The sequence below is a fragment of the Doryrhamphus excisus genome, chromosome 20, assembly GCF_030265055.1.
Source record: "Doryrhamphus excisus isolate RoL2022-K1 chromosome 20, RoL_Dexc_1.0, whole genome shotgun sequence".
Lineage (NCBI taxonomy): Eukaryota > Metazoa > Chordata > Actinopteri > Syngnathiformes > Syngnathidae > Doryrhamphus > Doryrhamphus excisus.
Window position 1 is genome coordinate 4094516 of NC_080485.1, and position 23852 is coordinate 4118367.

The following is a 23852-nucleotide window of genomic DNA, read 5'->3' on the forward strand; positions in this document are numbered from 1 at the left end:
ATCATATCGTCTTTTATTGTTCCAAGGCACAGCACGTGTTGGCGGGGGCCACAAGCTCTCATGATACATTCAGGTTGCGTGGGACACACACACTCACACTCAACTACACTCTGTGTCGCTCTCTGCAAGCGTCTGCTACATGCTCACTACATTCTATCCCTTTCATGGAGTGCCCATTTCTATATTCACACACAGATTACATTTGCCCAGCAATCATACAAAATACTGTATAAATTATGATAAAAGTGACAGTTTAAGAAAATGTATGGATTATGTAAGGAACTGACTACTCCAACATGTCCTGTAAAAGCTCTAAAAACCTGCAATGTTGGGCATATCACATCAAACCACCAGGGTTTTTTTCTTTAAAATCAGTCCTAGATGATGTTGAATGGGTGTCACATTTATGATGCCGCATACAGAGATAAAAGACCATTACATAAGAGATATATTAAATATTAAACTCAAACATGTGGTAGCACAAAACAAATCCTTTGGTTTTAATCACTGTCATTAATTCAATTGATTAATTAGTAGGGGTTATCGTAAGATCTCGTGTCACAATATCTCGTGAGGTTCAGATTTCTTGTTAAAAAGGGCACTGGGCCTGGAACAATAATAAATTAACTCATTAATGACACAATTCATGAAAACAAACTGGATATGTGTTTTCCTCGTCTCTCGCCTCCAAACAGGCAGGAAGAGAGTTCAGTCTGTGCATTGGTTTCAGTACCTGGGCACATTTGTTCCATAGAACAACGGCACGAACAAAGTGAGCCCTTTTGTCAGTCATACATAATTAAAGTATTTATTTTATTTCTTTCATTGTACTTTTCTTAGGCTGCACGGTGGACCGAGTGGTGAGCCCGCAGGCCACACAGCGAGGACACCCAGGTTCCTCCCCCATTTCAAAAACATGCTAGGCTAATTGGCGACTCCAAATTGTCCATAGGTATGAATGTGGGTGTGAATGGTTGTTTGTCTATATGTGCCCTGGGATTGGCTGGCCACCAGTCCAGGGTGTACCTGACCTCTCCCCCAGAAGACAGCTGGGATAGGCTCCAGCATACCCGCTACCCTTGTGAGGATAAACGGTATAGAAAATAGATGGATGTACTTTTCTTGAAATCTCATCTCGCCTTGTGAATGGAATGTCTCATGACACCCCTATTAATTAGTCTTTTAAAATAAAAAATCGGGGATGGGCTTGACGAGACGAGGACTACACTTTCTGGTTCGATTGATGGTTCATGCCAACTGAATACTCTAAACTCCAGCAATGACGCTGCTCAGACTTGCCATAAGAGTGGATGTAGCTCCCACAGTTGACGTGTCGCCCTTCTTTCAAGCAACGGAGCCTCTGCTGATGGCAGCCAAGTGTACTCTATTTTGCTTCAATTCATCAACCACATGAAAAGGCCCATCCCTTCAGCTAACAAATGATGAGTTGCACCATAGTGTCACACATAAACACTTGACTGCCTTACAGCCTTGCAGCAATCAACTGGCAAACACTATTTGTGATTATATTATACAATCCATTGCCCAAGAGTCATAATACGTCTAAGCCAGAAGATTTAACAGTTCAAGTATACGCATCATCATATGGCTCTGATGATGTCACACTATTAAAATCAACCTGCAGAGCAGCGGTTCATTGTAAAAGTAAACATATGAGGAGGAGGCGGAGATCTGCTCCACCCACGCCAGGCTCCGCCCTTAAGTGTTTCAAATCAGTGAATAAAGCTCACAGCTCGTGATACACAAAACACATAAAACTATTAAGAAACAAAGCATTTAGAAAATAGAAAACATTCTCATGCAAAAAAAAAAATATATATATATGTATATATATATATATATTTATGTATAACTACCTGCAATTTGCATTAATTTTTAACACAACATACCAAAAATAGAGATTCTAAAGCCCGTTTCTCCATTAAGGAGGAAAAGGATATCTTCAAATGAAGCAGATCAACCACGGATGATAGATAATCATCTAGATCTACGTTGCTACTTTTATCCCAAGAGTGTGCTGCTGTTCAAATGTTGCCATAAAATCACTACTTTTTGTTTATTGGTACCAGGGGGTCTTGCGCACCCAGCGGAGGGTGAATCCTGCGTCCGTGCGGATCTTGATGGAGGCAGCCTCAGCTTCCCTTACAGTCTCCTTCACAGACTGCATCAGGTTCTGGGCGTTATGGACCAGCATTTCAGTGGCCTGGTAAAACATGGGGGACATATGGATGTGTGAAATTACAACAAAGTGACAAATGTTATCAAAGTTTATGTAGCTGTGTTTTTACTATATATATATTCAACTGCACAGAGCAGTGTATGTTTATTTGAAGGACGATATTGAGATTTGTACATGTACTTTCTAGTCATATATTCCTGTTAGTAATAAGGCACAGAAAACCAGATGTTTTGTTTTTAATAAATATTTTCTTTATCAACCTCAATGTCTTGGCTTGGTATGCCGGTAGGATCGTATCTTGTACATTCGATTTGATTTATTCCCTTGTTTATGACGGTTAATTGGTTCCAGACACGACCACGACAAATGAATTTCCATCATTCCTTATTTATAAATCAAATATTTTCATAGTCATAGAGCATAGAGATCTATGTGTGTTTTAATAAAAGTTTCAATAAAGTGTGGAGAGAAAGTGATGCCACAGTCAAGCACTAAACGGCAGGAACTCATTAACTTATTCAATCCCAGCCATTTTTTCGCTACCGCATTTTTGAGCATTTTTTGCTGATTGTTCAAGGCACACAGAATATTGTGTCGTAGGATCTATATAGACAAAAGAAAGATTAGATTCCCATCTTTCATCAGGAAAAAAAAGTTTGTTTCTGCCTTTTTCCTTTCTTGAGTAATCAGCGGTAGAACATTGGTAAGTTTCAGCAAAATACATATACATATATTTTACAAATATAATAATACCATGAACAAATAAAACACGACTGAACTGTGTGTGTGTGTGCACACGTTTGCGCGCGTGCATGCGTTAAAATTTCACGCAATCTCACGCCAAATGGTGAGAGGTCGTTTCACTCCCTGATGAGATGCAGGCCGAGTTCTTATAAAATGCATTTATGCTACCTGGTGGTCGTATTTCGGCTTAAAACCGCACCAAACATGATCTGTTCTATTGTGGAGTTGCATCATCACCTCTGTGTGCCTCTCACACAAAAAAACGATGTATGAATACATCTTTGGTAGTGAGCAGTTGAGTTGAGCAAATGAGTTAATGAATTCCCGTGTGACCCTAATGAGAATAAGTGGCATAGAAAATGATTGGATGGACGATAAATATTCAACACATCCAATACATTGAGTGGAAGTCAATATTTAAGAATAAGCATTATCTACCCTATAATATGTCCAATGCAGGAAGAGATGACAACATCATACTACATGGTGGCTTTACCTGCTCGGACTCCTCCTCGCTAATGTTTGTTCTACCCAACATGGTGGCTTTCACAGTGGAGAGAATCTTCAGCTGAGTGCTGATTGTGGGGATCCGCTCACACACCTTAAGCAGGAGAGAAAGAGGACAGTCGATTAAGTTTTCATCATGGGAATCAGGGGCAAATGGAGCAGTGCCCCATCGGATCCTGCAGATGGCACTACTTGTGGGAGTAGAGTTTTTAGAGTCCTCTCTGAAGTGTATATGTCTGACTCTCCCCGTCCAAGCGACAAGTGGCTGTAAAAAGTGACAGCATGAGGTGACAGCAAGAAAACAATGCATTCACCTGCAGCAGGTTAGTTCTGATGCGTCTGTCCGTGCACTGTTTGGCCACTTCTTTAGCCAGCCTCGTCACCTCATCTGAAGCCTTGGCGATGTCCTTGGCGCACTGGATAAGTGCCCGCTTGTTGCCACTGCCGCCACGCACCAGGCGGGACATCTCTGCCATCAGTAGAGCCATTCGCTTAGCGGCGGCGATGATGTCATTACCCTGGAGAAGATATTTGGATCTACATTGTCTATGTGACACACCGTTCTGTTATTATTAAAGGTCCCCTATTATGCAATGATTTTCAATCATAAGCGCCCCATAGTGCCTGATTAGGTGCACCAAACATGACAATCTCCCTAACTTGTTTCCTCCACTTTTGAGCGGGAGAGGTGCTCATAGGTCGAAGGTCATTGGTCGCTGATTTGAAAATCCAGGCTTTCGTTCCCAGGGATCACTAAAAATACTCTTAAACTGTCTAAATTCCCGCATCAGGGGTAGATTTTGGCCACTACACTAACAATACACTATAGCGGGCCCTCTAAGAGAAATTGTATAATACGGGACCTTTAATGCGAGGTTAAGGGCATGAAAATGGCAGCTGAAACCTGAACCAAAGCATCATTTTAGGACGTTCATGCACATACTGTAGTGACATTTCCATGCATGATGACCAATGTCGGAGTGTCTGCCTCAGTTTTAGGGTTAGTAACCATGAGTGGACAGCGGACTGCCATACACACACAACACACAGTCTGACATGAGGGTGCAGAAACAGGTACAGACAATGTCATGGGCAAAACTACATCACCCAGAAGTCTTTGGGAAACTGTCATCCTTGGCATCACGGGTTGGTCAGACGACTGGTGATTGACAACAGAGACACCCCCCTTTCCCTAATCACCAACGAGGTGAAGGGATGTTGTGAAGCTAGCACATTGTAGTGGTGCATCATAAAAAAGCCATTCCATCAATCTCCACCCTTTAGTACATGTTTAGCATAGTCTGAGTGTGATGCAGCAGCCACAGCTGGTAAGTAGGAGGTTTCCATGGTAACGCAAGATGCACAGCTCACTGTTTATGCTGGTGTTGGATGTCATTTTTCTTTGCATGCGTGTGTTTCAACCCATCCTCAGACCCGCGTACGCGCATGTGACATGTATGTGAGCAGACCTTGCTGGACCACTTGCGCGCCTCCTGGTGGAGAGACTGGGCAGCTGCGAGCATGGGTTGATTGACAGGCTGGTTGGAGGGCATCATCAGCAGCTCTGGCTCATAGTCATCCTCACCGTCAGTAAACTCATCCTCATCGTCTACCTCTACCGCCTCCTGGCACGGCAGGGCAGGGCAGAGCAGAGCAGCGGGTGGGGAGGGGTATTGGCGGTTGAAGGATTGATTGGAGAGGAAAAAAACGTGTAGGGGAAAGAGAGACAGCCAGGATAGGTGGAAGGGAAGGAAGCATTTAGTACACGATGAGAAGCAGCAGGTGGAATAACAGAGGACAGGGAAACCCATCGGGAGAAAGGCATACAGGCATCATGGAGAAGCAGGAAGGGGAGGCACAACTGCACAGCGCAGGGGAAACGGACTAGAGCTATTTCGAATATTTAGAAATAAAGCAGGAAAGCCGAATGTGACTTCACGGAAGTGAGATATTTCTGGTGTGACCCTCACGTAGATCATAGATTTCATGTTACCTCCACACAAAAACACACACTTATATAAAACATACAAAAGGTTTGGTTTGACAAGATGGACATGGAGCGCTATCATAAATAAATCAATTCATGAATGTGCAGCTTTGATTGACAGTCAGAGAAGAATGGATGGAAGAATAGGTTTATTATTGCGGTGGCAGTTTGCAGAAGTGAACAACTGCTTCTGTTTCTAATATTTTGGCCACCTTGAACTGCATAATACAACGAAAATAGCAAACCATGGTTGACTTGAAAGCTCTAAAACTGCTTCTTATTGCATTTATGAGCTAATCAATATGATGTGGGTATACTTCATGAAATATTCAGATTCATATTCTTTTTTTCTTGACCAGATGACAGTTTCCAGTTTCCTTCTGAAATCGGAATCTACCCACAGATCTCCACATTTCAGGATCAACATGACTCAGCGAGACACTGACGCTAATAAAATTCAACAATGTCTTGTGACACACGTGGGTGTGTATTGTGCGTATTGTGCGTATTGTGTGTGTGTGTCCACTGACCTTGCTGGACCACTTGCGGGCTTCGTCGTGCAGCTGTCGGGCCGCCACCATCATGGGCTCGCTCAGCACCTCCCCAGCTTTCTGCTCCGGGAACTCTTCGTCTTTTTCTTCTGGAGGGGGAGGTCGAGGGGGTGGCACCTCACCCTCTGGCAAGGGGGGCTTAGGTGGAGCCTGCTCATCGCTTACCTGCATGTTAAAAAAAAAATATATATTTTTTTTAACTAATATATTATATTTCTTGTATTTATTATAAATTAAAATTGAAAACATTTTGAATACTATATTTGAAGATTCTTATCTAATTAAATCAGAACTTTTAATTGGGACCTCTTTGCCATGTAATTAAAAAAAAATTGTCATCAAAAACAATTGTCAAAGAAACAATTAGAATAAGCTAATGAATAAAAACATATTTTTAGTTGTATTGTTATTTATTAGGCGGCACGGTGGTCTAGGGGTTAGCGCGCAGACCTCACAGCTAGGAGACCAGGGTTCGATCAGGGTTCCTCGGGCATCTCTGTGTGGAGTTTGCATGTTCTCCCCGTGCATGCGTGGGTTTTCTCCGGGTACTCCGGTTTCCTCCCACATTCCAAAAACATGCTAGGTTAATTGGCGACTCCAAATTGTCCATAGGTATGAATGTGAGTGTGAATGGTTGTTTGTCTATATGTACCCTGTGATTGGCTGGCGACCAGTCTAGGGTGTACCCCGCCTTACGCCCGAAGACAGCTGGGATAGGCTCCAGCACCCCCCATGACCCTCGTGAGGAAAAAGCGGTAGAAAATGAATGAATGAATGTTATTTATTAGGATTAATTATATCTTCTATTTATTATTACTATTATTATTATTTTCCTGATAATATAAAACATTTTGGATTTCTGTTAGCCCCACACAGAAAGATTGTGGTTAAAAAAAAAAGCTATAATTAAATGAACAGAAAATATAAAAATCACAAAAAAAAGAGCTACCAAATATATGGTACTTATAAAAGTCTAAAAAGTACCACTCTTAGACCTGAAATAGTCCTCAATAGAAAATAGAAATTGAGGGCACTGAATTGCCTCAAAATGACGACCATTTCAATGAAGCGTTTAATGACAGTATAAGAGTAAATGTGTTAGTAACTGCAGGACTTACGTGGAGCTGATCTAGGTCAGGCGGTGGCGGTGGAAAGTCCAGCTCCTGCGGTTGGAAGGCCTCTCTGACTTTTCCCACTGCAGCCAAAATCCTCAGACAGGAGTCCAAATAGGCCTTCTGCAGCCCTGTGAAGGGTCAGAGGTCATCAGGTAAAAATATTCTTTAAATCTTGGACTGAATGTACCTTTATCTTGTATGTTGCCGGCCACCGCCTTGGCGTCCATGACCATGGGTGAGATGGTGTGCGACAAAATGTCTGATGCATGTTTCACTGTGTCTCTGAAGCGCGGGTCTTCGGAGTTCTCCACTTCCCTCTTTGCTACCAGCAGAACCCGATTGGCTCGTCGAGCGATGCTTGTCGCCCCGGCAACGAGCATTTGGGGCTGAATATTCGCCATGGCAACTCGGCACTTGTCAATGTCTTTTTTGATGGCTTCCTCTGAGGCGTCGAGCAGAGACTTGGTGTCTATGGCCTCATCCACCAGACCTGGACACACACACATTTAAATGTGTTAAATGACTTTCAAAATGATGTACGCTGATATTACAGAACTTTGCTAATATAATATAATACAATATACTCATTTTCTATGCTGGAGCCTATCCCAGCTGACTTTGGGCGATAGGCGGGACACCCTGGACTGGTGGCCAGCCAATCACAGGGCACATATAGACAAACAACCATTCACATTCATACCTATGGACAATTTGGAGTGGCCAGTCAACCTAGCATGCACGTTTTGGAGGAAACCAGAGTACATGGAGAAAACCCACACACTCACGGGGAGATCAGTGGTAGCAATCTCAAATAACAATTAAACATAAACAACAGAGATTAAAACCCATGTTCATAGTTAGGAAGCACTTTGGGCGTGTGACCAATCACACGACCCGGAGGCGGGGTCAAGGTCTGGAAAACCTAAAACGTTTTCTGTGCTGGTTATCATGTGTAGCTGCTCTATAGGAGACCATAAGTTAACACAAAGGGTCGAAAAATAGGACTAATGGGTCCCTTTTAACTGTATTATATGAGCCATGAAGAGTTGCGTTCAAAGACACCAGATACTTGAAGCTGAATTCATGTTTTGAGTGTAGATTCCTGGGATTTCCAAGCATACTTTGATGCTACAAATTGTCCGCAGTTAGAGTTCGGTTAGTAAGTGATAAAAATATCCAGCTATTGTTTTTCTTTGTCTTTCTGTTTATGTAGACCAGACGTACGCGCGCGCATACTTAAGACTTTATTTTGGTTTTCGGAGTGTCCATGAGTGCATCTCGTGACAATGAGGAAGTGTCGTCCAGCGCCCAGCCACTTCCATTGTAATATATATATTATTTGCATTACTACGTTTATCTTCTGACTCACTATGCTGCCAAAAATGTACATAAATTTGATTGAGAAAAGTAACAGCATTTAAATTCAGCTGAAGTTATTTGAAAAAGCTGTCACCTGTGAGTGACTGCTTCTTATTGCATTTATGAGTTAATCAATATGATGTGGGTATACTTCATGAAATATCCAGATTCATATACTTTTTTTCTTGACCAGATGACAGTTTCCAGTTTCCTTCTGAAATTGGAATCTACCCACAGATCTCCACATTTCAGGACCAACATGACTCAGCGAGACACTGACACTAATAAAATTCAACAATACCATATATATTATTTGCATTACTACGTTTATCTTCTGACTCACTATGCTGCCAAAAATGTAAATTTGATTGAAACAGCATTTAAATTCAGCTGAAGTTATTTGAAAAAGCTGTCACCTGTGAGTCTCTCCACATTGTCAATCCATTGGTTCTTCATGGTGTCAAAGTGCTCGTACGCTGCCTTGTTGCCGGGATTCTTCAACAAGATTCGAGCAGCAGAAGTCACCTATCATAACAAACACGTCATGCTCACACACTTGTGTTTTGTCTCCGTACAGGTTGTTGTGTGGAATTATGCAAATCAAGTGGGTCAAAACTGACAAAAAACAAGCACCTGTGGTGTCAGCTCACGGGCATGTTTGACCGCAGCGTGAATCCCTTCCACTGTGCTCTTATTGGCTGTTCCCACAGCAGCCGCCTTCTCTGCAGTCGCACTCAGACGGCCTGCGTGGGTCTCAAAGTTACCCGCACGCTCATCAAAAACCTTCAACAGAGACACAGGGCTTTTACTTTCAGCCGCTTGGATGCTACAGAATTTGTGAACACGGCGTGACTGACCTCCCCTCTGTTGGGGGCATCGGCGGGAGCAGTGGCAGCCACGGCCAGCAATTTAATAGGCGTGGTGGTGTCACTGAAGACATCTGATACTTCCTGGGTCATCACCTCCTGCATATTCTGCCTCAGGTCCTGATACAACCATTTTACGTTCCATTGTCAGTCCACCGGATGGCGCTGTGCACCAGTTCTTTTAATCAATTCCCAATCATGCCTAATATTTAAGACTGAAATAGTGTATAGTCTGCACCACAAATGTGTTTTATCTGTTTACTGCAACTTTGAGATACGTAAAAAAATGGAGAAATCCCAAATAGTACAAGGAATTTGAACAATGTTGGTTGCACAACTACCTTAAGGCCATCATGGAGTTGTGCGGCCGTCGCCCTTGCGTGGGGGGCCTCGGCCTCCCCCCTGCCTGCCATGTCTGCCAAGGATGTCATCAGACCCTCTACTCGGTCGCAGCGTCCCATCATGTCCTGGCGGTAAGGTCCCAACAGGCCCCCTGCCAGCCTCCGTCCTTCTCCAATCATCCCCCTGATCGCTGCCTGACCTGTGGCAAGGATAAAGGTCAGAGGTCATCCTCCATATCGCATTTAGACACCTACTCTATCATGAAAAATAAATCTATGGAGATCTTGGAAGTAGTGGCCACAAGTATTGAGACGGACTTAATTATCATTGTCCCTTTTGACTATATGGCATATACCATAAATGTAATTATAGGTGATGTATTTATTTTTCTCATCTGAAAAGATGACGTTAATAATTAGGGTTTTGGTTCTGCTTTAAGAATGATTTGGCTTGCATGATAAAGTGAAAAGCAAATGTAGAACTCTTTGACCACATGATCAGTTACTATATTTTCCGGACTATAAGTCACACTTTTTTTTCATAGGTTGGCTGTTCCTGCGACTTATACTCCAGAGCGACTTATAAATGAAAAAAATGTTTATGCTACAATAATACCTTTTCTGTTCATGTGTATTTTTTGTGTAGCTGAATAAGCATTGTGTTAGCATATCTTACACCTATTCAGCTTCTTCTCTATTATTTTATTGTTAGAACTTGCCTTCCAAGAGAACATAATGTCTGTTTTGGTCAAGATAAATTACCCGCAAAAAATGCGACTTATACTCCAGTGCGACTATTGTATGTTTTTTTTCTACCTAATTATGCATTTTTGGCCTTGCACGACTTATACTCCGGAGCGACTTATAGTCCAGAAAATACTGTAATTATATTAACTAACTCTGGCTTCCTCCCACATACCAAAAACATGCATGATGACTCTAAAAAAGTAAGCTGGGATAGGCTCCAGCATACCTGCGACCCAACTACGGATGAGTGGCATAGAAGACGGCTGGATGGATGGACATTAGTTTATTTTGCATCACGACAGCAACAGAACCAATGTTGGAATAGCAGTAAGACGCAAACTGCTAAGCCAGCATGAATACCACAGCTTCTCATTTTTTGCTTTTGCAGACCACACACACTAACACCTCCAGGAGACGCGGCGGTCGACTGAACAGAGGCGTTAATTGGAGCATTTACAGTACAATCTGAAGTCATAAATATCGAAGCATCATCATCGGAAGGGAAAAGATAGGAGTACCTGTGTTCCACTCTAATCTCTCACACTCTGCTCCCATGAGGCAGCATGGGAGGGAATAGGTGACAATTAAACAACATACACACAAAACAGGATTTAAAATGTCATTTTTCCTTCTGATGGTGTCGTAGATGAGGATGTACCAAACCCAATATCATTCACTGATCAGAATCTCTTATTTGGCAGCTAATATAGTATGCTATAAGTATGCAAACACTCCCTCACCTACACCTCTATCATCCACTCCAGGGTTAGCGACCCAGCGTAGAGCTTGCTCCATTTTTCCCTCCAGAGTGACTGCAGGCTTGGCGGGCCTCATGTTGGCCACAGCCCGGTTGGTCTTGGCTTGCAAGGTCAGCAGGGCTGCCCCGATTTGCTTGGCCAGAGCACGGGCCTCCGGACTGTCACCTTTACCTCTGAGACAACAAGAAAAAAAAGACAGGAAGTTTAAGGAAATGCACAAACAAGCATGAAATGAGAGGGAAAATAGTGTATTTAGTAGTCCAACTCTCCTGTTCGATCATCACCCTTAAAAGGAAAAATCTGATTTTAGTTATATGTGCCCTGTGATTGACTGGCGACCAGTCCAGGGTGTACCCCGCCTCTCAACCAAGGACAGCTGGGATAGGCTCCAGCACCCCCGCAACCCTCGTGAGGAAAAAGCGGTAGAAAATGAATGAATGAATGATTTTACATAGTGATCACTTTGTTAGTCCAAAATATAACTAACCCTTTGTTAGATCACCAGCCTTAAAAGGGAAATACCACTGGCTTGAATTCAGAATATCTATAAAGTTGTACAGATCCGGCCTCATGCCTGAAGCCAGCTGGGATAGGCATATTGGGGGGCATCGGAGTCACAATCATCAATGAAAAGTGGCAATCCAAATTGCGTAAATGTTTGACTTTATTGCTTTCTTTAAATTCTGTATGTAACACAGCATGAGCTGCAGCAGTGCGATGCTGTCTCTCTTTATGGCATGCTCTTCCCCAGGAGATACCTGCAGCTGTGTGTCACATGGACGGCGCGTTAAGACCCCACTCAATGTCCTTTCGCTCAATCTTTACACTTAGCAAGTGTAGCAAGTAAATGGCGTAGCAAGTAAATGGCATAGCAAGTAAAGACGAGAATGCCAGGTGCATTCACAGACATCAGGTCATTCCATTTGTTACAACCTGCAACCCATGGAACCACCAGTTGAGAATCACTGAGCTATATGACTATATAGGCTATATGCTATACATTTTATAGGACCTGCTACAAAAATTAATATCAGAGATCATCTATATGACATGTTTTTAGAAAAATACTGCTGTTTTTAGGAGTTTTGCTGCAAACACGTTTTTGAACTGAACATACAGTACGAGCCAGTCATGTATCAGCCAGATTTGGTTCCAAATTGTAGCCTGGATGCCATTTTTGGCTGGCAGCTCGACCGAATCAAAATGACCCTTTGCATTTTTGTATTGTTCCCTACGCAGCCGGGTACATCCTGGATCAGTCGCCAGCCAATCGCACGGCACATATAGACAACAACAACCATTCATACAATTTAGAGCCAATTAACCTAACATGCATGTTTTTGGAATGTGGGAAGAAACGGCATTACCCGGAAAAAAACCCAAGCACAACATGCAAACTCCGCACGGAGATGCACAGAGTGGAGATTCAAACACAGATTTCCTGACTGTGGGGCCAACATGCTAACCACTAATTGACAATTAAACAACATGCAATTATTAAATGTGACTAAAAAATGTAGACTCAAATCAATACAAGTACAGGACATCCTGGTCCTGAATGGTCCTGATAATGGAACAAGAGACTTACTTGCTTTGTTTATGTGGATTTCCTTTTATGGTCATTTCATTTAGAATCTAGACAAACAATGACTCACGTCACCGTGACTCACTGGATTTAAGGAACCGAGCAAAGTCTTTCCATAAGGAAGTTTAGTGGCCATGGTGGCCATGTGGTATTTCCCTTTAAGTCATTTCATATTTGAAACCCTTTTTGAGTAGTTTATCAACCTTATTGTGGGACCGACACCCAACGCTGACATACAACAACATAACCTCCAGGCAGGTAAAACGTGCCAGGTACTGGTGATATGTGGCTGTACTCTCCTCCTGGAATAAAGAGTCTGAGAATGACTTGAAAATATTCGTTAGCTGTGTCAAATGAGAACCAAACGCACAGTTTGCATAGCTCCACAAGCCTGGTGGTAAGGCCTGCGATCTCACTGATGGAGCGCAGGATGTCCTCCCTGTCTTTGGGGTCCTCACACAGGTCGGCGATGCGTTTAGCCTCTGCTAGCAATGCCCTGATGTTCTCCTCGCCCTCTGGACCACCGTTAGGGTCAGCCAGCCAGGCCTGAACAAAATACAAAAACATAACCAGAGATAGAGACCCCACGGACTGTTGTGTTGTTTTATCACACCTGTGCAGCATCCAGCCTCCTGGCGATGGCTTGCTTGGCATTGATAAGGGCCTCCAGTCTGCGAGCAGCATTGTCAACTTTGCCAAATAACAAGTCAAAGCCCTGAGAGCACTGGCCTGCACGCTGCACACAAGCCTGGCTTGGGCCTTGGCCTCTGTTGCAAATACACACAAAAGCATGAACACATGCACACAAATGAATGGTATACCTTCTAACAAACGTGCACTAATGGTATACCTGACTCTGAGATCTGCAATCTGATCGGTCATTTGACTCAAAGCTTTATGTGTTGCCAGTATGTCCTTCCTCTCCTTCCCGGCACACAGCTCTCCCACCTTTCCGGCCTCGTCCAAAATCACACGTATGGCGACCTCACCGGGATCTCCTGAGGGGGATGCACACCACAAAATTGTTCTATAGCAACATTTGAGCAACACAGAAGACACCTCAGATACATACCTGGTTGGGCATAGGGGTCTTTCAGCCAACTTTTAGCTTGGTTCATCTTAGATTCAATCAAAGCCAGAGATCTCTTCAGTGCCTCCATATCCTGGTATAAAAATGGCCGCAAAATAATTAAAAATGATAATAACAAGAGAAAAAATTACATTAAAGCCATTAAGAATAATATTGATATACATATGCGTATATAGCAGTCATTAAATTATAGGAATATGTATAATTGATATTTGATGTAAACTCTGCCAATAAGGTCCTGTTTGAAGATTTACTCTTTATTTTTAGCAAGTCTTACACAAGAAGCAATGAGGAAACGGCCAGGGGACTATTTTCAGTTGTTGATTAATCATTTTTTTGTGACTGGCGTTGGCAATTTTGGTGCACAAGTCATGTTTGTGGCTAAAAATAAAGTGATGTCATCAACAGAATGACACAACAGCTGCAGAGGACCATGCGATATAAGGATTTTGCAACAAATCATTCTCAATCCTATATAGTAGGATTATAGATTATAGTAGTATATAGAAATCTCATTTTAACAAATTGAGTTTGAAAATAAGGATTTCCTTGATTGAGGAAAATGAACAAGACTCCACTTAAGTGTCATTTTCTAAATGGTATTTCTATATAGGGTACATTTTATATGGCAAAGATGTTGTTAAGAATTGTGGCAGTGTAGCTGGTATTAAATGTCAGTGAATGGACTAGTGGATTATTACGCCCATCTCTCGTCAATAGAACGAGAGAAAACTGTTGTATGTAATAAAAGATTATTGTACAATACACAGCATGCCATTATGTTATCACAAACCTTTGTTTACTTGAAGAATCACTGAAAAATGAGTGCCCCCCCCCCCCCCCTTCCGTCATATAACAGAGAAAAACATTTATTTCCAGCTCAGAGGACGATAAAACGCTTGAATGGAGCCATTCAACAGCTCGTGTATTATGGATGTGTGTGGGCCAGCTTATTTTTTATAATTTATGACCCGGGGATGAGGGCCACACTTCCCTCCACGCAGCGACACAAAGGCGAAACATTGTGTGTGCATGTTGCATGCACCAAAACATGCAGCGTTACAGGTTAGATGAGTGAAATAGATTTTTATCATCCTCTCAAAAAGCTTCAGCAACATTTGAGAGTGAGGTTATTTTAGTTGAAAACAACATTAGCATGTCATATATGACGTGAGCTGGCGATTCAATATAAAAGTATATAGTAGTGCACTGGATATACAGTAGGAGGTCATGTCATCTTTATCAAGCAATTTGTCTCACAATAGACAAACAGATACACAGATGACAATATAGTGACGCTTTACATATACAGTACAGTGGTACCTCGGTTTTCATTATTCATTTGTTCCAAAACGTCCGCCAAACACTGATACGTACAATAAACAATGCAATTTTCCTATAGAAAATAGTAGTAAATAGTAAATACAATAAATCCGTCCAATCACCTCCTCCCCAAAAATATATACCCTTTTGATAAAGAATAATTATAGTTTTAAAACACAGCAAAATAATTATACATGGCAAATAAAGTGGACAAATGAACATTTAACATCCATTTCACCTTTATTTTGCCTTTTTTTATACCTTTCTTACCTTTCCTTATTCTTTCTCACCTTCTTTATTCCATTGCAGGGAATCACAACTTTCTTATTTAGCAGTCACAGTGCTTTGTCCAGACACTTGATTCCGTGGAATGATACGGTATAGGGTTGTCCTGTCCCGGCCATACAGGGTTGTTTTTTTTTAAATGATGAAAACGTGCTGGTTTTTATTGATTTACATGTTGTCGTGTTTTTGGAATCATTTTGGTGCCTATTTTTTAAACTTCCTTTGGAATTTGTGTCTTTGGGTATAGATAGCATCTTTTTATTTTTACTTTACTTTCTGTGAATAAACTTTGTGTAAATATGCCAGGCTGAGTGTGCTGGTTTTTAGTGATGAAAATATGGTCACCCTAGTACAGTGCATATATTATATGATAACCAAGACAACGCACGAAAACCAGTGGCAAAATTTTGGCCAAAATAAAGTGAATCATATGAAAACTGAGGTTTGACTGTATACAGTACATCAGCTGACTGAAACACATGACACACAGGCTCTTAAGTATGAACATTACACTACATATACATTTATAAACATTCCTATAAATGTGTTAAATTGCACTTGAATTTAAAAATCTACACACACACACACACACACGCATGCTGGAGGCTGCAGATGGGGAGAGAAACAGGCTTACCTTCTACAAGGAGGAAAATAATGGAGAAGGAAGGTAAAGAAAGAAAAAGAAAAAGGGGTTACCCTAGCAAGCCAAAAGAAAAGGTGAATCACAGAAAGTAAAGAGTGGCTTTTGGAGATGCTCTCTGCAGCAAAGAGGGCTGTGTGGCTATCAGACTGCATGTGTGTGCGAGTGCGAAGGCATTCCCCACCAAAGGATGCAATCTAATAAGTGCGTGGGGATTCAATTGGGAGGCCCCGGGTCCAAAATGAGATCAAATGAAACCCGAGACGAGCGTCGTACCTTGTTAGCCCAGGCGTCTTCATCCCACGTCGTGAGCTGTAAGACTCTGATGATCTCGTTCATCTCGCCGCTCATCTTCTCAAAGGTAAAACGTCGGTTCCTCTCAGCCTCCTCCACACCAGCGCCTCGACCACTCTTGGTTGCCACAAAAATCTTTATTGCTGAGAACAAAAAGTATCGATCAATTGTCTGTATCACTTATCCTCACTCGGGTTGCAGGTAGGATGGAGCCTATCCCAGCTGTCTTTGGGTGAGAGGCGAGGTACACCCTGGACTGGTTGCCAGCCAATCACAAATAGACAAACGAGCATTCACACTCACATTGGACAATTTAGAGTCTCCAATTAACAGAGCACGCATCATTTTAGAATGTGGGTGGACGCTGGAGTACCCAGGGAGAAAACACGCACACACGGGGAGAACATCAAAGCTCCAGATGTTAGATCTCCTGACTGTGATGACTCGTTTATCGCGGTAAATTGGTTCCAGACCCGACCACGATAAGTACATTTCTGAGAAGCAGGATGCCTTCTTTAGAAATTGAATCGTTTTGCAGTAATGACATTCAATTCTTCTAAATATGTTTTTCCCATTATTAGAGCCCTCTAAACCAGGGGTGCTCATTAAGTCGATCGCGATCTACCGGTCGATCGCGGAGGTGGTACTGGTCGATCGCTGGTCGATCGCGGCGTGACATTAAAAAAATATTATCCTAGCATCAATGCCGTCACTTGATTGATATACAGGGCAGCCATTCAGATGACAACTGAATGTTGCCCTTCGGGCGACCAATCAAATCAAACAACGTCTCTAAGTGCAGCAGAACTTACGATGTCAGCCTATCATCCATCCCCGTTACTTGATTGACATACAGGACAACCAGTCAGATGACAACTGAATTTTGACCTTTAGGTCACCGCTCATGCGTAAACAACGATGCAAAGTGCTAAGCTAGTCGGCGAATTGCGTCAGATTTTAAGCCCTCGCTAAAGTTTATGGTCACTAAAATGAGTGAAGGAGCTGGACCAAGTAAAAAGGCAAAAACATATCACTTCCATACGGAATGGGAGGTGGACTTTTTTTTCACAATGTCTTTTTCGAACTGCGTTTGCCTCATATGCCATTCTACCATCGCAGTACCAAAGAAGGGAAATGTGGAGTAATGTGGAGGTAATTACAAAAAATGTTAATTGTTAATTATGTGTGTTTTGCAATATTGGCTCATTTGGTTATGTAAGGTACATCAACATACATTGTACGTACAAATAATCCTCAATACATTTGAAAATAAATAGATGTTTTGCATTTTTGTAGTGGGTAGATCATTTTGACTCGGTCATTTTAAAAGTAGCTTGCATGCTGAAAAAGTGTGAGCACCCCTGTTCTAGACTGTCGTCACCAATAGTAGACAAAATCTGAGAAATTAAGCCATGTAATACAAGATGTACGCAGTAAATGTGTTTCCCAGGGGACCTGTAGCAGGCCGACAGATACAGTATGTGAAGAACAGGAAGTGGCATCGGGGGTTCAAAGTTGAGTTGTAGCTTGTCGTGGGTTACAGTAGTTATTATGATTACTATGTTTTATCGATTCCACACTCGGCCATCTCTGTGTGGAGTTTGCATGTTCTCCCCGTGCATGCGTGGGTTTTCTCCGGGTACTCCGGTTTCCTCCCACATTCCAAAAACATGCTAGGTTAATTGGCCACTCCAAATTGTCCATAGGTATGAATGTGAGTGGGAATGGTTGTTTGTCTATATGTGCCCTGTGATTGGCTGGCCACTTGTCCAGGGTAAACCCCGACTCTCGCCCGAAGACAGCTGGGATAGGCTCCAACATGGCCGCGACCCTTGTGAGGAAATGGTAGAAAATGAATGAAAGAATGAATGAATGTTATCGTTATTGTTGTGAGATCATTTAAACCTGAAATAAACTACGATGTCTGGTACTTGTCTCATCAAACAATTACTGACACCCGGTGACCAATGTGGAATACTACATTCACAATTACAATGTGTCTTCTGCAATGTATTTGTATTTTAGTTTTTAGTTACTTCATTTATACATTTTCAAGCTTGTAAATGCTTACTTCAGACAAAAAAATACTTAAAATTGACTTCAATATGCATTTTTTACTAATAGGTTACGTTCAACCATGAAACAGCATGAATCATGATCAGCATGATCAATATGTTTGAAAAAACATATTTTTAGATTTTTTAAAATTTCAACCGCATGTGGCGGGGGACAACACAGCAGAATTCAGGTTGTACATCCAACAACACCGCAGCTATGCTTCGCTTTTGGCTGAAACACGATAGTGGCTTCACATCGTCGATCAGCAGAAAAGACGATGGCAGCTCTTTGCATAGGGGGAAATCAGAACGAAAAACTGCCTCTGTTAAATTTGACCAGCTTGCAGAAAGACACAGTTTGTGACATAGGCAGCTCACAAAAACATGGCTTGGTTGTGTACTTAATGTGTACTTTCACACTTGATAAGTAGGCAGGCAGAGCCAAGTTTATGTACGTGAGTACAAAGAATCAATAGTCACTTTTACATGGTAGGCATGTGGTGTATTTAAGGCTGCTTTAGCCACTTGCAAGTAATATTATATGAATAAAATATTGACACACCCCTCTTAATTAACAACAGTGTTTTGGTTTGAGCCCTTAATCATAATACTTTATCTTTTGTAGGGGTCCAACTTTGTGGGCCGTTTTGACTCATATAGGACATGCATGGGGCAAAAGCCGCCCTCGCCTGTGAGCTGATGCAGAATTTCAGACAACAGCTTGCGTGTGTGCTTGTCGTCGGTCTTACAATACTAACTAATGACTGCAATCAGTGTTGCTATAACAACGGCGGCATGCTCAGTGACCTGCTCTCTTTGGCTTTTTGTGGTGCACTCACACATGAACATTCATACGTATACACACCTGATATGAGGACAGGCAGCAGCTCTTTGACGGTGTTCATGGAACTGACGAGCATCTGTCTGTGTTCCTGATGCGTCAGCTCCTGTTGTCTCTCTTCAATCATCTTTGACATCTTGGTCATCCCTGCAGCAAAGACAACACAGATTTAACAACGGAGTAGTTGGCATGCTTTGAATCATCTCATACAAAGTCAGTCAGCAGCAGTCAAGTGTGAATGAATAACCTTGCTATCATATTTCATCCAACTAATGCGCGCAGCTCAGCATATTTGACCTTTTAAGCTCTAATGACAAGTAGCATTTTCCTAGTGAGGAGGATCACATCATTGTAGAGGATTTAGAAGAGCGATAACTGCTTTGCTAAACAAGATCTTTAACCTAGAGAATAGACCTAACTAGAAAAATGACTGCTACGTATTGCTAACCTCTGGCTGGCTTTTGGGGTTTTTCTTTTGGAGTAACTGGATTATGCCCCAGTTAGCCTGTTTTTAGGTTAATGTGGAAAGCAAAATTTAGCTTCAGTTTACGTAGATTTCCCAGTTAGGGTATGATATTGTTTGCATGAATAGACTGTGTGAGTCCAAATGTGTTCTTGAAGCGTTCATGACACCAAAGCATATGTTATAGCTGTCGTGAAAAATAACATCAAAAGTCACATTTCCTGTGTTTAAACATTGAAATATTGACTATTTTTTACAATTTATAATTTTGTTTTACTTTTTCCATCCCAGGGCTTCACGGCGAGTGGTTGGCGCGCAGGCCTCACAGCTAGGAGACCCGAGTTCAATTCCACCCTCGGTCATCTCTGTGTGGAGTTTGCATGTTCTCCACGTGCATGCGTGGGTTTTCTCCGGGTACTCCGGTTTCCTCCCACATTCCAAAAACATGTTAGGTTAATTGGCCACTCCAAATTGTCCATAGGTATGAATGTGAGTGGGAATGGTGGTTTGTCTATATGTGCCCTGTGATTTGCAACCAGTCCAGAGTGTGCCCCGCCTCTCAACTGAAGTCAGCTGGGATAGGCTCCAGCATACCGCCTTTACCCTAGTGAGGGCAAGCCGCATAGAAAATGGATGGATGGTTTCTTATAATCCCGAACGTCCAATCCCTTTTATGTTTTTTTTTGTGCAAGATGCAAAAAGAGGTGATGATGCAACACTCCACTAATGCATATCCCTTCAGAGCACTTTTAAGCCATAAAAAAGGAGTACATTTGATGAGAGCTCAGGAAAGGAGGCAGGAGGAAGTGAGACAGCGTGGAGAAGTGAAGCGTGCACAAGGTTAGACATTGAAAGGGAAACTTTAACACATGCACACGCACACACGTGCATATATGCACACACACACATAGTTTGGTTCCAATGCTCAAGTTATATCTGTAAATAAATGGTTATTTTGATGTAAAAGCACTCATTTTTGTGTTATTGATGTTGGTATAGTTGTTTAGATATTTGAGCTGTCACAAAAGAAAAAAAATCAATTTCTGTCAAAGTGAAAGTTATGCTTGAAATGCTTCTTTTCACAACAAGTTGGTTTTCTCCCTTTTCTAGCCAGGAACTGATAATTTCCTGAAACCGACCTATGTTCTACTGCTGATGACTAAAAAACAGAAACGGGAAGACACCTGTCTTTTATCAAAAAGATGGGAGTCTAATCTTCCTTTTATAATAGCTTCCATGTTAACAGAAGAACACAGTCAGTCCAAATGGTCTAAAATGGCCTGTAGTGAAGGGCTTCCCTGCTGGAAAAAAACAGCATCAACCAGCATATGTTTTGTGCATATGTTGTGTTTTTCGTGCTGGTATACTGGTACCCCAGCAAGACCAGTATAAGTTGTGTTTTTGTGCTGGTATGCTGGTCTGGAGACCAGTTACCAGCATGGCCAGCATACCAGCATGAAAACACAACATATGCTGGGCTATGCTGGGCTATGCTGGGCTATGCTGGGCTATGCTGGGCTATGCTGGTCTATGCTGGTCTATGCTGGGCTATGCTGGTCATGCTGGTCATGCTGGTCATGCTGGTCATGCTGGTCATGCTGGTCATGCTGGTCATGCTGGTAGCTGGTCTATGCTGTTTTTCAGCAGGGTTGAAAATGGCTTAGATTGACTGAATTAATAAAAAACTCCACAAAAAATGTTTGCTCATGAAAGACGTGTGTTATGTCTCACATAAAGATTGTGGATGATAAAAATGTAAAAAATTATGAGGATAACAGCTAAAAGTACGCTAACTGTTAGCATGTTAGCACCCAACAAGATGACACTAATTACAGAAAGTTTTATATTATTTTTGCACCATGCCATGGGAATATTTACAATTTTATATTCAATGAATGAATGAATGAATGAAATGCAAACAGTTAGCATGCTAGCATCTTGCTAGATAGTGCAGAAAGTAATACAGCGGTTCCATAATGATTTAAATTATATTGTATTGTGCTGTACGCAGTGAGAAAGTACATATGCATTGCTGCTATATGCTGCTTTGCTATATTCTGTGTAACAGGTACAGGCTGATAAACGCCAAATCTGCTGTTTTGGATTTTATGCGCCAGGTATCTGTGTCAAAGAGGCTTTATAGATTAAATGGTCTTCACTTGCCAGGGTTCGGTCCCCGCCCTCGGCCATCTCTGTGTGGAGTTTGCATGTTCTCCCCATGCATGCGTGGGTTTTCTGCGGGTACTCCGGTTTCCTCCCACATTCCAAAAACATGCTAGGTTAATTGGCCACTCCAAATTGTCCATAGGTATGAATGTGAGTGTGAATGGTTGTTTGTCTATATGTGCCCTGTGATTGGCTGGCGACCAGTCCAGGGTGTACCCCGCCTCTCGCCCGAAGACAGCTGGGATAGGCTCCAGCACCCCCCGCGACCCTCGTGAGGAAAAAGCGGTAGAAAATGAATGAATGAATGGTCTTCACTTGTATGAGCGTTTTTACTGAGTGTGACGCCTACAGAAGCCACCATGAGGCCAAAGAAAGCGTGTAGAAACATTTGCTGCTGACCTGGCCCCAGATTTTTAGTGTAAGTGACGAGGTCCTCCATAGTCTCCACCACTTCAGCTACTGTCAGGTACTCCAGGATACCTTTGCACACACGGATGATCTTACGTACCTGAAACGCAACACAAGAGATGAAACAATGCAAGGCGTAGCACGCCGCCAAAGAGCAGACCAGGTTTTTTACTATTGCTCCTCAAGTGATTTCACGTGTCTGTGTAACAATCGTGATGTCAGTCTTGTGACCAGAAGAAGTTTCATGAAGAAGCATGGTGACCATGATCACGTGCTCAGTGTGACTCCACTTAAGGAGTTGCCCGCTAATATCTAACACACACTCTTGTGCACTCACACACATAAAGATCCGATGTTATGACAGAGGGGAGGTCATTGGAGCTCGGTGATAAAATCTAACTCCATTACGAGACCACTTGAAGCGCTCAGCTCAGCTCCTTCTACCGTGTATGTGCGGCTATATAAAGCTTCATTTCCCAGAAAATTACCCCAGCGCTGAAGCAACACACACATACAGAGACAGCGAAAACAGACATACCTCTGCCTCATCGAATGTAAGCAGAAGGTCAGATGTGCCAGACAAAATCCCTCTGGAGCCGTCAATCAGGTAGTCTCGAGCAGGGACTGAGTATGGGTCGGTCTTCAGCATATGAGCTGCTTGGACCAGTTTAGATGACGAGTTCTCCACCCTACAAACAGACAGGAACATGAAACCACATTTATTTAGCAAAGAAATACGGTGTGAAGAGTAAACATTGACAAAAAAGGGACAACAAAGCAAATGGATATTGTGATATTTTAATCAAATGCTTATCATGGATGGATGTGACTACAATTCCAGGCCCTGAAGTTGTGGTTCCAGCATGAGCGCCACCATGCTTAGACATACGTAACAGATCTTCACAGGCTTAAAGAAGTGCTTGAAAGGAACCAAGACCCTCCTCCTTCTGACCCCCGCTGGTCGGGGTATCGATGGCTGCTGGTTCTCTATATTTAGGTGGGTTCACATTTCACATGCTCCCTTCTAAGCCCTGTGGGTGAGATTTACGGTGTGGTGCCCCTTGTAGGTGTGAGTATGTATGTGTGTTTATGTATGTGTGTGTGGGGTGGGGTGGGGTGGGGTGGGGTGGGGTGGACTGGGCTGGTCAGATCTGCATCTGTTTAAGATCCGAACTGAACTGAAATTAGATCAATAGACAAATGCTATATTGTAAAGCCTTAAAGACAATAATGAAAATATATGCATACAGTACATTGGACAACTATCTTTGCATGACTGTATGATATTCCAGTGTATTATTTATTGATTGACAATTATGGTACACACTGCTATCTTTTGTGTGGCTTCCATTCTTGGACACCAGGCCCCCCAACACCAAGCCATCCCAGCCCGGATAAATGGGAGGGTGGCGACAGGAAGGCCATCCTATATAAAAACCAAGCCACTGGTGTCCAAAGTACGTCTCGGGGGCCATCTGCAGCCTATAACAGCACATTATTTTTCCTGATTACGAAGTCGCCACAG

The 23852-nt window shown here is 42.4% G+C and overlaps 1 protein-coding gene across 6 annotated transcripts in view; it reads right to left on the bottom strand.

The window, feature by feature from the left end:
* The window catches only part of LOC131108125 (vinculin-like), a 29493-nt gene continuing 5641 nt past the window's right edge, over positions 1–23852 (bottom strand). For 2 of the 6 annotated variants that reach the window (XM_058058926.1, XM_058058925.1), the window contains 22 exons: positions 22866–23016; positions 22319–22427; positions 19315–19437; positions 16375–16535; positions 13833–13923; positions 13611–13758; positions 13374–13527; positions 13131–13306; positions 12964–13062; positions 11158–11348; positions 10936–10962; positions 9671–9870; positions 9321–9449; positions 9097–9246; positions 8880–8988; positions 7292–7594; positions 7108–7232; positions 5969–6154; positions 4921–5076; positions 3766–3969; positions 3441–3545; positions 1–2224 (listed from right to left, as the gene is read on the bottom strand). In XM_058058926.1, coding sequence (XP_057914909.1) covers positions 2078–2224; positions 3441–3545; positions 3766–3969; positions 4921–5076; positions 5969–6154; positions 7108–7232; positions 7292–7594; positions 8880–8988; positions 9097–9246; positions 9321–9449; positions 9671–9870; positions 10936–10962; positions 11158–11348; positions 12964–13062; positions 13131–13306; positions 13374–13527; positions 13611–13758; positions 13833–13923; positions 16375–16535; positions 19315–19437; positions 22319–22427; positions 22866–23016 — 3244 coding nt within the window. In that variant the 3' untranslated portion in view covers positions 1–2077. The remainder of the gene's footprint in view (positions 2225–3440; positions 3546–3765; positions 3970–4920; positions 5077–5968; positions 6155–7107; positions 7233–7291; positions 7595–8879; positions 8989–9096; positions 9247–9320; positions 9450–9670; positions 9871–10935; positions 10963–11157; positions 11349–12963; positions 13063–13130; positions 13307–13373; positions 13528–13610; positions 13759–13832; positions 13924–16374; positions 16536–19314; positions 19438–22318; positions 22428–22865; positions 23017–23852) is intronic. The other 4 variants (XM_058058928.1, XM_058058927.1, XM_058058929.1 and 1 more) reach the window with 4 other exon arrangements.